The sequence below is a fragment of the Eulemur rufifrons genome, chromosome 8, assembly GCF_041146395.1.
Source record: "Eulemur rufifrons isolate Redbay chromosome 8, OSU_ERuf_1, whole genome shotgun sequence".
NCBI lineage: Eukaryota > Metazoa > Chordata > Mammalia > Primates > Lemuridae > Eulemur > Eulemur rufifrons.
In genome coordinates, this window is record NC_090990.1 from 66,128,090 (window position 1) to 66,143,676 (window position 15,587).

The 15,587-nt window shown below is 38.5% G+C and overlaps 1 protein-coding gene across 3 annotated transcripts in view; it reads left to right on the forward strand.

The window, feature by feature from the left end:
• Nucleotides 1–3,966: 3,966 nt before the first annotated feature.
• The window catches only part of SAMD13 (sterile alpha motif domain containing 13), a 38,545-nt gene continuing 26,924 nt past the window's right edge, over nucleotides 3,967–15,587 (forward strand). Inside the window, exons 1-2 of one of the 3 annotated variants that reach the window (XM_069478137.1) lie at nucleotides 3,967–3,995; nucleotides 8,568–8,652. In XM_069478137.1, coding sequence (XP_069334238.1) covers nucleotides 3,986–3,995; nucleotides 8,568–8,652 — 95 coding nt within the window. In that variant the 5' untranslated portion in view covers nucleotides 3,967–3,985. Of the gene's footprint in view, nucleotides 3,996–7,059; nucleotides 7,154–8,014; nucleotides 8,057–8,567; nucleotides 8,653–15,587 lie in introns of those variants that run through there. The other 2 variants (XM_069478138.1, XM_069478139.1) reach the window with 2 other exon arrangements.

The window sequence follows — 15,587 nt, forward strand, 5'->3', positions numbered from 1 at the left end:
ATTGTCATTTGACTCCTCACCTCCTGCTGCCTGTCCTTTTTCCTCTCCAAATGCTCCTCAACTACCTCCCTTAAGTAATCAACTCTCAAAGTTCTGTTTCTACACATAAAATCCAAATCCACATTTCCAAATGCCATGTGGTCATTCACACACAGAGAGCCGTAAGTTACACATGTCTGAAATCAAACTGCAGGTATATCTCAGAGACATTGTGGGTTTGGCTCTAGACCACTGCAATAAAGCAAATATCACAATAAAGTGAGCCACACACATTTTTTGGTTTCCCAATGCATATAAAAGTTATGTTTACACTATACTGTAGTCGAAGCGTGCAATAGCATTGTGCCTAAAAAATGTACATACCTTAATTAAAAAATGCTAATAATAATCTGAGCCTTCAATGAATCATAACCTGTTTGCTAGTGGAGGGTATTGCCTCAATGTTGATGACTGCTGACTAATCATGGTCGTGGTTACTAAAGGTTAGGGTGGCTGTGGCAATTTCTTAAAATAGACTTGACTTTTCACCAAAGATTTTCCTGTAGCATGTGATGCTGTTTGATAGCCAGTTTACCCACAGTACAAGTTCTTTCAAAATAGAAGTCAATCCTCTAAAATCCTGCCCCTGCTTTATCAACTAAGTCTAGATACTATTCTAACTCCTTTGTTATCACTTCAACAACGTTCACAGACTCTTCACCAGGAGTAGATTCCGTCTCAAGACATCACGTTTTTTGCTCATCCATAAAAAGTAACTCCTCATCCATTCAAGTTTTCTCATGAGATTGTAGCAATTCAGTCCCATTTTCAGGCTCCACTTATAATTCTAGTTCTCTTGCTATTTTCGACGCTTCTGCAGTTACTTCCTCCACTGAAATCTTGAACCCCTCAAAGTCATCCATGAGTGTTGGAATCAACTTCTTCCAAACTCCTTTTAATGTTTTTATTTTACCTCCTTCAATGAATCACAAATGTTCTTACTGGTATCTAGACTGGTGAATCCTTTCCAAAAAGTTTTCAATTTACATTGCTCAGATCCATCAGAAGAATCACTATTTATGGCAGCTGTAGGCTTACAAAATATATTTCTTAAGACTTGAAAGTTGAAATTACCCCTTGATTGATCCATGGGCTGCAGAATGGATGTTGTGTTAGCCACCATGAAACATTCATCTCTTTCTACTTTTCTATCAGAGCTCAAGATACACTGTCAATGAGGAGTAATATTTTGAAAAAAATCTCTTTTTCTGAGCAGTAGGTTTCAACAGTGGGCTTGAAATATTCAGTAAACCATGCTGTAAACAGATGTGAATAGGCAAAGTTGATTTAGCATAATTCTTAAGGGCCCTAAGATTTTTGGAATGGTAAATGAACATTGGCTTCAATTTAAAGTCATCAGTTTCATTATCCCCTAACAAGAAAGTCAGCCTGTCCTTTGAAGCTTTGAAGCCAGGCATTGACTTCTCCTCTCTAACTAGGAAAGTCCTACATGTCATCCTCTTCCAACAGAAGATTGTTTTGACTACATTGAAAATCTGTTTTTTAGTGTATCTACCTTCATCAATTATTTCAGCTAGGTCTTCTGGATAACTTGCAACTTCTACATCAGCACTTGCCATTTCACCTTCCACTTTTATGTTATGGAGATGGTTTATTCCCTTAAACCTCATAAACCAACCTCTAATAGCTTCCAACTTTTCTTCTGCAGCTTCTTCACTTCTCTTAGCCTTCATAGAATTAAAGCTCTGGATTAGGCTTTGACTTAAGGGAATATTGTGGCTGTTTTGATCTTCTATTTAGACCACTGAAACTTTCTCCATATCAGCAATAAGACTGTTTTGCTTTCTTATTATACATGTGTTCAAGAAGTAGCACTTTTAATTTCCTTCAAGAACTATTTTCCTTTGTATTCAAAACTTGGCTATCTGGTGAAAGAGGCTAGCTTTCAGCCTATCTGGGCTTTCAACATGCCTTCCTTACTAAGCTTAATCATTTCTAGCTTTTGATTTAAGTGAGAGAAATGTGAGTGTTCCTTTCATTTGAACACGTAAAGGTCATTGTGGGGTAGTTAATTGGCCTAATTCAATACCATTGTTTCTCAGGTACTAGGGAGGCCCCAGGAGAAGGGGACAGCGAACAGCTAGTTGGTGGAGCACTTAGAACACGCAGAGTATTTATCAACTAATGGGAGTGGTTCATGAAACTCCAAAATAATTACAATGGTAATATCAAAGATCACTGATCACAGATCACCATAACAGATATAATAATGATGAAAAAGTTTGAAATATTGGGAGAATGACCAAAATGTGATACAGAGACACAAAGTGGGCACATGCTGTTGGAAAAATAGCACCAACAGACTTGCTGAATGCAGGATCATCACAAATCTTCAATTTGTAAAAAACACAATATTTACAAAGCGCAATAAAGCAGAATGCAATAAAATGAGGAATGCCAGTAGTCATCTTCCTCCAAAACATGTTATTCCATCAGTTGTAACTATTTATGTGAATGGCAACATCATCCACTTAATCTAGAAATCACAACCAATTTGATTCCTGTTGCTCTCTTTCTACATCCAATGGATTGCACTGCTCTGTCCATTTTCTCTCCAAAGTGTCTCATATCTGCTTCCTTTCTATCACCATGGTTAAAGCTAGCATTACCTGTAGCTTATTAGAGTATTGTCACAGCCTCCTAACTAGTACTTCCACTCTAATTTATCTTTTAATACTTCCACAAAAGGAATTTCCACAGATAATAATAGTAGCTAACATTAATTGCCTCTCATATACCAGGCACTATACCAAGTGCTTCCCATTTCTTTTAATGTGCACAGTCACATCATAAAGTCGGAACTCTTATTATTTAAATTTTAAAGATGAGGCAAAAGAAGTTTGGGGAGGTTATACAACTTACCAAAGGCCATAGAGCTAGCTCAGAAGTGACACCACCAGGAATCCAGGTCTGTCTGGCTTCTAAAAACCCTGCTCATTTTTGCTTTCTCTGCTGCTAGCTTCATCACAAATCTTCTCTTCGGTCTCCATGCATCCCTATCCCATCTGCCTTCCTTCTCCTGCCTTCTTCCAATCCATAGGTCTTTCTTTTGGTTTTACTTATCTCCTTATTTAGTGAGGATTCCTTCAGCCACTTCAAGGAAGTCCTTCGCAGCAGGCTCCTTTTCTTTCACTGTGTCCACATCTGTCCCCAGCCCTCCTTCTCCCTCCTCTCTCTTCCCAGCTGCTAAGAGAAGGGTTGGAGAAAGAAATGAGTATTTGTGCCGGGTGGCTCCAACCCCTGCAGATGCAGATACGCAAAACTCTCTGCGTCTCTAGCTTTACTCTGCCTAACTCCCTAGTAAAGCCTAATAAAGTGTTCCTTTATGGTTCTAATATAATGAACCAATTAAGCAAAAAGTGCTTTGAAAGAGCGCTGTAGAGCGCCCCTACACATGTCAGGTGCAATCACTCAACCTCTTTTTGTTATACTTGCGCAGGGCTTCAGCTGAATTATTCTGTGAGAAACAGAATAGATGCTCCAAGCGGAGAATGCCACATGTGTGTTCCGGGTGAAGGGAGAGTATAGCCCTGGATAACGCGAACTTGGCCCGGGAAATCTCTACTTACCATTACTGCCAAAGTCCCGCTTAAAACTTCATCGGGGTTGTCAAGAGGGAGAAAGACAGGAAGAAAATGGTATAAACCTGAAACCCCCCACTTGAAAAATCTCTCTAGGAGGGCTTTCCTCCCCCCAGCTCCCTGGAAGTTTTACGTTTTTGCAAACGTCCTCCCTTCCACCTTCAAGGCCCTGCTCTGTCGCGCGGGGTCTCCTTTGGCCTCCCCCTCGCAGGGTCCCCGCCTCCCGGCCCCCGCCCGCACGCAGTGGACTACAACTCCCGGCGTGCCGCGCGCGTCCGGCCGGTGCTCCGGCTCGGCGCGTGGCGGCCGCCCGGCTCCTTGCGGGGCAAGCCCCCGGTGCGGCCATGCGGGGAGGTAAGTGATCCGCTCGTGCGGCCGGGGCGTGGGAGCGCGCCTGCCCCGTCCCCTCTCCAGGATGGAAGGAAACGAAGAATGCCACCATGAGAACCGCTCTGCCCTCCCTCGTCTCTGCCGTGTGTCCGGTGCTCCTGCAGCTTGTTGCACCCACGGGCGCGGAGTCTGTCACCCTGGAGTGGAACTGAGGGCAGAAGCGCGCCCGGCCCTGCGGAGAGCAGGGGCGCGCCCGGGGCTGCGGGACAGAGCTCGCGGGCCGGGCCGGGGTGGTGGCTTGGCTCGGCAAGGCGCACCGCGAGCGCCACACCCCCACACACCCTTTTCCAAAGACGGGCTTCCCCCGGGAGCCCCCAAACTAAAGACCAGCGAACTGTTTCTCCTTCAAAGTTTTAGCCAGAAACTTTCCCATCTCTGCCACCGGTGCCGCAACGAGTCGTTGGCTCTCGGCTGGCGCTGCTCGTCCCAGAGGCAGCCTGGCGTGCTCGGTCTTGTCCTCACGGTCCCCTCTCTTGGCTGCTCCTCACTCTCCCATCGGACAACCTTTGGGACGCGTGGAGCCCGGCCCTGCCCTCCGGCGACTTTGGGCTGGTGGTGCTTGGTGGCGGGTCTTTTGGGACAGCGCTATAGCTCTCTGGACCGGTCTGCTCTGCCTGGTGGATGAGTACTGATCAATAAAAGAAGCCAATTGGAGGCACCAGTTTCCCGCCCTAACTGACCCGCCTCCCCTCCCCCATCTGAGCCCACTTCCAAGTGTGTCCTAAAGTTCTGCTCCAGAATCCTGTGCAAGGGTCTCCAAAGTCATTTTAGCACATCCCATAATGTGCTGGATAAGAAGGTTGTTTGGCCTTTCCCCCAGAATGTCCCCTCTCTCTCCCACACACACCCAGGCACACTACACACGTTCTACAACCACACACACCATACACTACACCACAGACACACGCCACATAACACACACACCACACACACATTACACATACACACACATCATTTTATCAACAGTAGAGGGTTAATGTCAGTTTGTTGGAGGGCGTGGGTGAGTACTAGTATATATATTTATATTCAGAAATGTCAGTTTATTACCAAAGTTAGAAACTAGCTGGTAAGTGAAACCTCCTGTTGTCATAATTTAGAATGTCTATGTGGTTCATTTTTTTTTAAAATGGAATTGATTTCCTACACCACCTTCTGAAACCTTACACTTGTCTAACTGGCAGACTTTCGATCACAGCAGGCAAGATGGGAGGGAATGTCCTTTACATATAGGAAGAAATGCTTGGAAAAACGTCACAGAATCCTTTCTCCTGTGAGCGTGCCTAAGGAAGAATTGGGTGTAACTACATTTTCTTTTCCTCTTTCCCATGTGAGGTGAACATGCTTTTGTTCTGAGCAGTGCTGTCAGGACGCCCTCTTCCCCCTGCCCTGTGGACAGGATTCACAGTCCAGCACTCTTCTATTTGGATTTGGTTGAAGAATAGTTCAGGAATTTCAGATGAAGTCCAAAAGCTTTATGGAATCTGTTGCGGGAAGAGCTCTTTATCTCCGTAAGAGTCCATCATTTTGATCAGCAGTGGTAAAAGGTCCACATGCCTGACCCACCTCAAAAAATGGCACTCAATAATATTTGAACACTTGGAATTGGTTCCTAGATTATTGTTTGTTTTTTCAAGGGGGCAATGATAAAAGATAAGTGGCGAGAACACTTGAAATCTTTGTTAGTCATGATCTTTCAGGAAGTTGAAGATTTCTAATAATCATTCCTGAAATAAGGGAAAAAAATTTTGAACTTGAATTTCAGGTTCCAAATTTAGATCTTAGTTGCTGATTTAATGCCCTTAAGAATTATTGAAGAAAATGGAGACAGGCAGCTTTCTCCTCCATTCTGCCTGAATCTACTCGTATTTCAGCAGCAGGTAACTTTTCCCAAGATTCTTCTGGGCAACCTGTATCTTCTGCACTATCTTGAATGGTTTTGTTGACATCTTGACCTAAAAGTACACAAATGTTGACTGGTGTTTATTTCAATGAAGAGGCAACCATATAGGTTTTTTGTGTATTTGCAGAACGTTTATGGGATGGTATTGTCTCCCCGTGCAGTGGGTTCCCAGCCAAGCAAGGGAACTGAGATTGAGCAGGGATAACTAATGAAGAGATTTTATTACCCAGTCTCTCTACTCCACTTCCCAATTTTCTGAATTGGGATTTAGGGTGGTGGTGGGAAAGACTGAATTATCTTCTTATTTAGATGTACTAATATAGTACCAGGTACTCATAGGGTATAAGTGTTGGTTGAATTTGTTGAATTATGCTTTTTGTGCAACAGGGATAAACAGTTAAAATTAAACCTCCCAGAACTAATTGTTTTCATTTTGTAGAATAAAGTTTTGTTTGTTTCAGTTGGGATTTTTGCTGGCTTCATTTGGTAGGATGAATGCCAAAATAAAAGAATGTGGGTGTTTTCAGAAGATGTGGTCATCTATTTTGCATCCTCTCTGAAATATGTTACTTCCCGCATAATGAAGTAAAAGGATTTGCCGCTGGGCAGAGCTTTGCTTATTCTCACAAAGAGATTACTTAAAAGCCAGCCCTGGGAACTTTGTCCACGAATCTCTATTAGGGAAAAAGAATGACACAGGACTGCAGCTTCTGTGTGTTCACTGGTTGTAACCCATAAGCACTGGGTTCTTTTTCTTATTTTTCCCACAGGGGAGAAAAACAAATAGTTTGAAACATGACATTCATGCTCAAAACAACAGCAAAGCCATATCATGCAGCAACAATGAAGGGGAGGGAAAAAATAAGAGGCTATTGAGACAGCTTGTTTTTCTTTGTACAAGACAGGTATAGGGAGAATTCTGCAGGTTTTGGACTCGTGATTCATTCACTTCCACTTAATTGTGCTGAAGGTAGTTAGCAAAAGTGAACAGGCACACTGTAGCTTTAAAAAGTCAGCCATGAACCAGAAGGCAGTTGGTGCAGCTTGTGTGTGATTCCTAACGTCATGTTGGCTGAGAGCCAGCCTGGTTTTATTTCACTGTGTCAAATTGTACCTCCTTATTGAATTCCTTTGCCAGCCTACTTTGTGAAAGAAAACATTGGGGTTTCTTTGGCTGTTCTTGATAAGCCTATAAAAAATGATATGTTTTAGTTGCTTATAGGTAGGTTTTCTTTTTACTCTTCCACAAAAAAAAAGAAAATAATAGTAATAATAATAATGTAGTATGATGTTGCAGAGTATCATTGTGAGTGTTTTGTTTTGTTTTGTTTTGTTTTCTGAGATGCTTAGAAAATGGTGAATGTGTAACAGTTTCCAACTGAAGTGAAATCATTCTTTTAGCATGAAGCAGCAGCACTATCTTCCTGTCTACTCTGTAACGGTGTGTGAATGTATGCTAATATCTATATGTATATTAAATGTTGGATTTCTCTAGCAATGATCTAAGTGGTTTAGCAACTGGAAGTTTGTGTGTGTGTGTGTGTGTGTGTGTGTGTCAAGAGTGAAGATTATCCCACACTTACAGTGTTATTTGTTAATCATCTACTTCTCTAACAGTGATAAAATCTTGTGAATATACTAAATGATGCACTTGCCATGTCAGAGTAATCCCTAGAGAAGGAGTGCCGAAGTATAAAGTGATTTGAGAGGAAATGTATTTAATTTATGGCTTCAGCTGAATAAGAGCAAACACGTTTCAGGACTGTTTTTTTTTTTTTTTTTCTTTTTTTCTTAAAGCAGTTTTGTTCATAGCTTTTTCATCTTGCTAATTGCATATTAATTGTGGAGGGTTTTTATTTTTTTTTACAGTCCTCATCCTACTAAACAAAAAGACATAGTGATGGATGCTACTATATCTCCTTAAATGTTTTGATGATTTTTCATAAATCTAATGAGCTGCTGCTACTCTCTCTTACACACACACACACACACACACACACACGCACACACCAGCACCACCTTTCTGTGCTTACGGGCTATCTGGCATTTTTGTGAGCTTCCTGCTTTACCACAGCATGGCCATCTCACAGTCGGGTTTTTGAGGCTTTCTTTGAGAATATGTGAGGTAGGGGAATACTTGCTGACAAAAGCTTTAAGTGCCCTTCTGCATTGCAATGAAAAAAATCTAGGAACAGGGGGAGTGGACAAAAAAACAAATGCAATAAGAAAGAAAATCACAGCCCATAGTGGGAGGGGGCAGGAAAAAGGGGATTGTTTTTCTCTACTTTGACTCATTTATGAGTTGCAATGTCTTAAGTGAGAGCTTGGCACCCAGAGGAAGCTGTGCCAGTTCACACAACACTTGTTTTGAACGCGGATTCAATTTCATTTGCAAATGCTTATTGTCAAGGCAGGGAGTGCCAGTACAGATGAAAGCACCCCAATCCGTCTCCGTCTCCTCCAGTTCTTTAGGTTTAATCACATCTCTCCAATCGCTGAGGGAACTGGAGATTTAAACAAACATACGTGAACTGGTGTGAAGCTGTAAAAGGGACCATTATGTTTCCGATTCAGAATATATATTCTTCTCTCACTTTCTAAGAATTAAACACAAGCTTTTCTCCCTTATTGATTAGTTGCTGAAGTAAAGGAACCCTGCAGCCTTCCCATGCTATCTGTTGACATGGAAAACAAGGAAAATGGCTCTGTCGGTGTAAAAAAGTAAGTGAAGCTGGCTTCTGAGTTCTGCTTCTGCAAACAACAGAGGGACTTGGTTTCTATTTTTATAGTTCTTGCTTATATACTACAATACCACAGTTGGGGGGTTGTCTTGGTTTGTCTACACCGGCCACCAGCCTCCCTTCTAACCCAACCCCAATTACCTTTTTCTGTATTCCATTTCTAAGACAGAGATGACTAAGACATCAAAATGCGCATGAAGGGTTTGTGTATCAGGCTTTGGAACAAGGGCGGATGAGGATTTCAGCCCTGCATTCTGTATATTGAAACAAAAACTCAGAGCAAGCATAGCCTCTGCCTTCCAAGCCTATAGGTTACAAGGGTGGGGGCAGAAAACGGAGTTCGAGTTTGTTTGTTTGTTTTAATAAAATAGCCTCTAACTCTCAAAACTAAGCTATAGTACAGGAAGGGAAAAAGCTTCAACAGGAATACTAAGTTGAACAACTTCTCTATCCTAATTTTATGAAATGTTCATTGAATATGAAACATTTCAGTGCATATCATGGTGTTCTATTTTAATGTCTGTTCTCACATTTGAAACTTCTGATTGTGTTGTGTAAGAGTTATATGTTTGATTCTTTTAAGTAGGAAAATTCAGTTGCGTTATGTAGTATAATATTCTGAAATAAAACAAAAATCTGTGAGTATAAGAAAAAAATGAATAATCTCATTTCAGAGTTATATCAAAGTAATAACTACTTTGATTACAAGGAGAAAGGAAGTACCAAGAGGGTGTTTCTTTCCGTGTCATTTAGTTTAAAATTGCCATCAACTTGAGCTTTGGAGGAAACTAATTAAATGTAATCCATAGAAGCTGTGATATCTAAATGAGGAGACAGTGTGCTATATGTTTATGAACAGAGGATATATTTTGCTTCATAGCAAAGTTACATTAAAATTAACTTAATAAAATCTGCTTTTTAAATTTCTCAAGTAATTTATATATCAGTGCTATACTGCCGTGCTTATTACCATTCTTGAAGTTTGGGGTAGGTAGATGTAAGGAGGAATTAAAGAAACGGATGCTTTTTTATGTATGAGTTAGATCAGTGCTGTCTGACAGTATTTTCAGCAATGATGGAAATGTTCTGTATTTGCGCTATGATGGTAGCCACTAGCCATACAAGGCTCCTAAGATCTTGAAATGTGACTAATGTAATTGATGAACTGAAATTTTACTTAATTTTAATCAATTTTAAAATTAACATCTTTATTGAAGTATAATTGACATATAATAAATTGCATGTTTAAAATATAAAATTTGGTAACTTTTGATATTTGCATACACCCATGAAACTGCTGCCACAATTAAGATAATGAATATATCCATCACCCCCAATTTCCTTATAACCTTTTGTAATTTCTCCCTTCTGTCCTTTCCTGTCTCCTTATCCCCAGGCAACCATTGATATGCTGTCACTATAAATTAGTTTGCTTTTTCTAGAATTTTATAGAAATGAATGTGTGTGTGTTTGTGAGTGTGTATGGTTTCTTCTCAGTTTAAGTAATTTGAAATTTATCCATGTTGTGTGTATCAATAGCTCATTATTTTTTATTACTGAATAATACTTCATGGTATAGATATACAACAAATTGTTTACTGTTTATCATTTACATGATGATAGACATTTGGATTGTTTCCATTTCTTAGGTATTACAAATAAAGTTGCTTTGATCATTTGTGTACAAGTCTCTGTGTGGACATGTGCCTTCATTTCTCTTCCATAAATACTTAGAAATGGGATTGGCTAGGCTATATGATAGGTGTATGTTTATCTTTTTAAGAAACTGCCAAACTATTTTCCAAACTGGTTGTCCCTTTTACATTCCTGTGACCAGTGTGTGAGAGTGTGTGAGTGTTCTAATTGTTCTATGTCCTCACTAACTTAGTATAATCAATCTTTTTTATATTAGACATTATATTAGATGTGGTTTTAATTTTCATTTCCCTAATGACCACTGATGTGTTAAGCATATTTTCCTGTGCTTATTGGCCATCCATGTATCTTCTTAGGTGAAGCATTGTTCAAATATTTTGCCGATATTTTTATTGGTTAGGTTTTTTTTTATATTTGTTGGATAGAGAGTTTTGATACATTTAGAATATAAGTTCTTGATTATATATATGATTTGGAAATATTTTTTCCCAGCATGTGGCTTATCTTTTCATTCTTTCTATAATGTCTTTCAAAGTGCAAACATTTTTTAGTTTTTATGAAGTCCTATTTATCTATTTTTTCTTCAGTGGATAGTGCTTTGGGTATGATATTTAAGAAATCTTTGTCTAACCCAAGATCTCAATGATTTTCTCCTATGTTTTCTTCTAGAAGTTTTATACTTTTAAGTTTCAGGACTTAGGATTATGATTTTTGAGTTAATTTTTGCTGGTGGTGTGAGATAAGGGTTGAAATGTTTGTTGGTGTTGGTGGTAGTGGTGTTGGTTTTTTGTCTATGAATATCCAATTTTTCTAGCATCATTTGTTCAAACACATCTGCAACTTTGTTGAAAAATATCTGTGGTTCTATTTTTAGAATCTCTATTCTATGCCATTCATCTTTTTGCATATATTTATATGCAAATATAACACTTTTGATAATTGTAACTTGAAATCATGTAGCGTTAGCTATCCAACTTTGATCTTCTTGTTCAAGATTGTTTTGATTCTTTACATTTCTACATGAATCTTAGAATCAGCTTGTCAATTTCCACCAAAAAAAAAAAAAAATCTCCAAACCTGCTGACATTTCAATTGGCATTGCATTCATTGAATTATAAATCAATTTGGAGAGAGTTGACATTTTAGCAATATCATATCTTCCAACAAATGAACACGGTATTTTTCTCAAGTTGCTTAGGTCTTTAATTTCTTTCAGCAATAATGTGTAGTTTTCAGTGTGTAGGTCCTGCATATTTTTGTCAAATGCATCTCTATGCGTTTCATGTTTTTGATGCTGTTTTAAATGATATTGCTTTTTTAACTTGAATTTCCAATTGTTTATTTTAGTGCATAGAAATACAGTTGATTTTTGTATCTCTTGATCTTGTATTGCTCAACCTTACTAAACTCACCTATTACTTCTAGTAGCTTTTTTGTATATTCTATCATATTTTTTAATATACACAATTATATCTTATGAATAAAGATAGTTTTATGTCTTCCTTCCCAATCTGGATGCCCTTTATTTCTTTCTCCTTTCCTATTTCATACTGACTAGAATCCCCAGTGAAAAGTTGAAAAAAGTGGTGAGAGCAGACATCCTTGTTTTGTTCCTCATCTTAGTATTTTGCTCATCTTTGTTCTTCTGTATGTATGTGTCACTTTTTTCTGTATGCTTTTAAGGTTTTCTCTTTATCATCGGTATTTTAAGCAATTTGATTGTGAGACTTGGTGCGGTTTTCTTCATGTTTCTTGTGCTTGAAGTTGGTTTTGTTTCTTGGATCTATGTGTGGGTCTAGTTTTCATCAAGTTTGGAAAATTGTCAACGATTTTTTTCTAGATATTTTTGTTCCTCCCCATTCTCCTTTGAGACCTCCAATTATATGTGTATTTCATCATTTGATGTTGTTCCATAATTCACTGATGCCCTGTTCATTTTAAAAAATTTTTTCTCTGTGTTTCACTTTGGATAGCTTTTATTGCTTTGCATTCTGGTTCACTGATCTTTTCTTCTAAAATATCTAATCTGTTGTTAATCCCACCCATTATATTTTTCATTTCAGACGATGTAGTTTTCCTCTCTAGAAGTTCAACTTGGGTCTTTTTTTATATCTTCCATGTCTCTACTTAATGTATTTATTATTTCCTCTGGCTTCTTGAACATACAGAATTTGGCCATAATAACTTTTTCAGTGTCCTTGTTTACTAATTCTGTCATTTGTGTCATTTCTTGGTCAGTTTCAATTAATTGATTTTTCTTCTCATTATGGGTTGTATTTTCCTGCTTCTTTGCATGGCTGGTAATTTTTGACTGAATGTCAGACATTGTGAATTTTACCTTTTTGGGTGCTAGATATTTTTGTACTGCTACAAATATGCTTGATATTTACTGGGATGCTGTTAGGTTACTTGGAAACAGTTTTATCCTTTTAAGTCTTGCTTTTAAGTTTTGTTAGGCAGGACCACAGCTGCATTTGGTCTACGGGATATTTTTTTCCCTATTTTACTTAGATGTACTTTAACCAATGCTCCTGAATTAGGAGATTTTGTTCTCTGGCAGATGGGAAAAGATACTATGTCCATCCCTGCATGATCTCCAAGGATTGTTCCCTCTAAACCTCCCAGGTCTGTTCCCCATGTCAGGTAGTTTCCTCACATGCAGTTGCTGGTCAGGACTCTGCTGAACACTCAAGGGGAACCCTTTGCAGACCTCCAGAGTTCTCTTTTTATACAGCTCTCTCCTCTCCAGGACTGCCCTGCGCACAGCCTAAAAACCTTCCTCAGGACTTGCCTCACTTGCTTCCCATCTCTCAGAAATTGCTGTCCTTTACTGCCTATGACCAATGTCTTGAGTGCCATTGTTTCCTATATTGTGTATGTTTTTTTCAGTTGTTTTAGGCAGCAGGGTAAAATACAGCTCCTGTTACTCCATCTTGACTAGAAGTAGAAGTTCCGGTTAGTTTATACAGCCACAAGTGGCTAGTGGCTAACATGTTGGAAAGGTCAGAGTTAGATTATAATGCAGAATCCCTAAAGGCATAAAACATAGAGTCTTAAGGCTGTGTTGTGGAAGGGGCAGTTCTATGCATTGTCATAGTTTAGAAGCATCTCTGGCTTCTAAACTAAATGCCAGTGGTACCCCTCTCCAGTCTTGGCAATCAAAAATGTCTCCAGACATTGCCAAATGTTCTCTAAGGGGCACAATCATCCTCAGTTGAGAACCACTGCTCTGCACTAACTTCCACATGAGGAATGTGTAACAGGGTGGCTTCTCGGTATCAGAAACTAGTTTACATATTTGTACTGGTTCTTTCTGCTTAAAACTCTAAAAAGACCATGAATTTTTAAATATTTCAATCTGGAGCTTCCTCTGCCTTCCTTCTTCTGCCTCTTGCTTTATATATCATAGAAGAGAGGAGGGGGGAGAGAGGAAAAATAAAGCAAATGTGGTAAAATATTAACATTTTGGGGAATCTGGGCATATGGGATTTTTGTGCTATTCTTGCAACCTTTCTGTAAGTCTGAAATTTTTTTTTTAATTTTACAAAATAAAGCCAGTTTATTAATTGGGAGAGAAAACTTTTCTTCCTTTAGGAAAGAAGCAACACTCTTACCTTGGATTTGGAAACCAGGGAGCAGTTAAGCATGGCCTTGCAATAGAAAAAGCTTTTGACTTTGTCAAGTCTTTGGTTCAGCAGACTTGAGTTTGACTTTGCTTTCATTTCTTAACTAGCAGAAGAATATTTAGTAAATAAATCACCTAATTTCTCTCTGCGTTAGCTCTCTTGAATGCAAAATAAAAATGGAAAGTTGTTATGGAGTTTGAAAGAAAGTACTTCTACACTGTAGTGATACAGCAGTCAAAGTCTTTATTTTCCAATTCAAAAAGCATCAGAGTGCTTACTGTGAACCGTGCATTGTGCTAATTGTCTTCACAAATGTTATGTCATTTAATCATTGTGACATTTGATATGGTGAATATATTGCAGCCTTTTTAAAAAAAAAAGTAAGTAGACTGGAACTCAGAGAAGTGACTGTTTAACAATCACATGAGAAAGAGGCAAGTCTGAGGTTTGAACCCAGCTCTTCTGACTCCAAGATAATTCTTTTTTTCTCCATGTAAGTTTTGTCCTGTAACTGTCCTCATTCAATCCCATAAACTGAAGTGAGTCTGGTTTTAGGCAGTCTTGGGGCAGGCTTATTCCAAGTCTGGACCCTGGATTCTTGTGTCATTCATTGCTGCAAGAGGAAGAAAAGCATGATTGAAACCCATTTTTCAGGCCTTCTGATTTATCAAACTTGTTGTCCTAAATGACGGTGATGTGATAAATGCTACCTTGACAATTTTAAACAAACATCATGCTGGACTTCCTTTCCTGCCTTTTTCCCTTCATTCATTTATTCCTGCTAAAATCTCTCAGCCTTGACCAACAAAACTCTTAGATCTCTAATGTGGATTCTTGTTCAGGTTTCTATTATTCTGTATATTATGAGTCAATATGGTTTTGGCATGACAATTACCAAGGCTTAGATTCTACTTGAACTCATTCTGAAATACAAGAGTAGTTGAATTTTATATTTAATTTTATGTTCAGGGTCTTCAATAGTAATAACCAAAAAAATCAATAAGAAAAACACAAACAGAAAAATCCCATAGAGAAATGGCCAAAACATGAGCAGACATTCCATAGAAGAGGAAATACATATGGCCAATTAACATATGAAGAGATGTTCGGTGCCATTAGTGACCAAGAAAATGCAAATGGGGATCACAATGACATACCCATTCACTTGGCAAAAATTTTAAAATATGGCAATACCAATCATTAGAGAAGATTCGAATTTATAAGATAGAGTACTAGTGGGGGTGTTAATGTATATGGCAGCTATGCAAAACAATTTAGCATTATTTTCTAGTGTCAATCAGATATTTTATAACTTAGCAATTCCATTTCTGGATATATATCATTACTGCCCAACAGAAATAAAACCTGAGCCACACCCATAATTTAAAATTTTCTAGTGGTGAAACAAGTGAAATAAATTTTAATATATTTTATTTAACTTAATATACTACAAGTTATTTTTACATGTAATCAACATAACATTATTAATGAGATATTTGACATTTTTGTACTAAATTTTAAGACCCTGTTGTGTATTTCACACATATATCAATTTGGACACAAAATTTTCATTGGAAATTTATTGTCTTTTATTTCTTTTAACAGTTCCATTAACTGGTATTGATCTAGAATA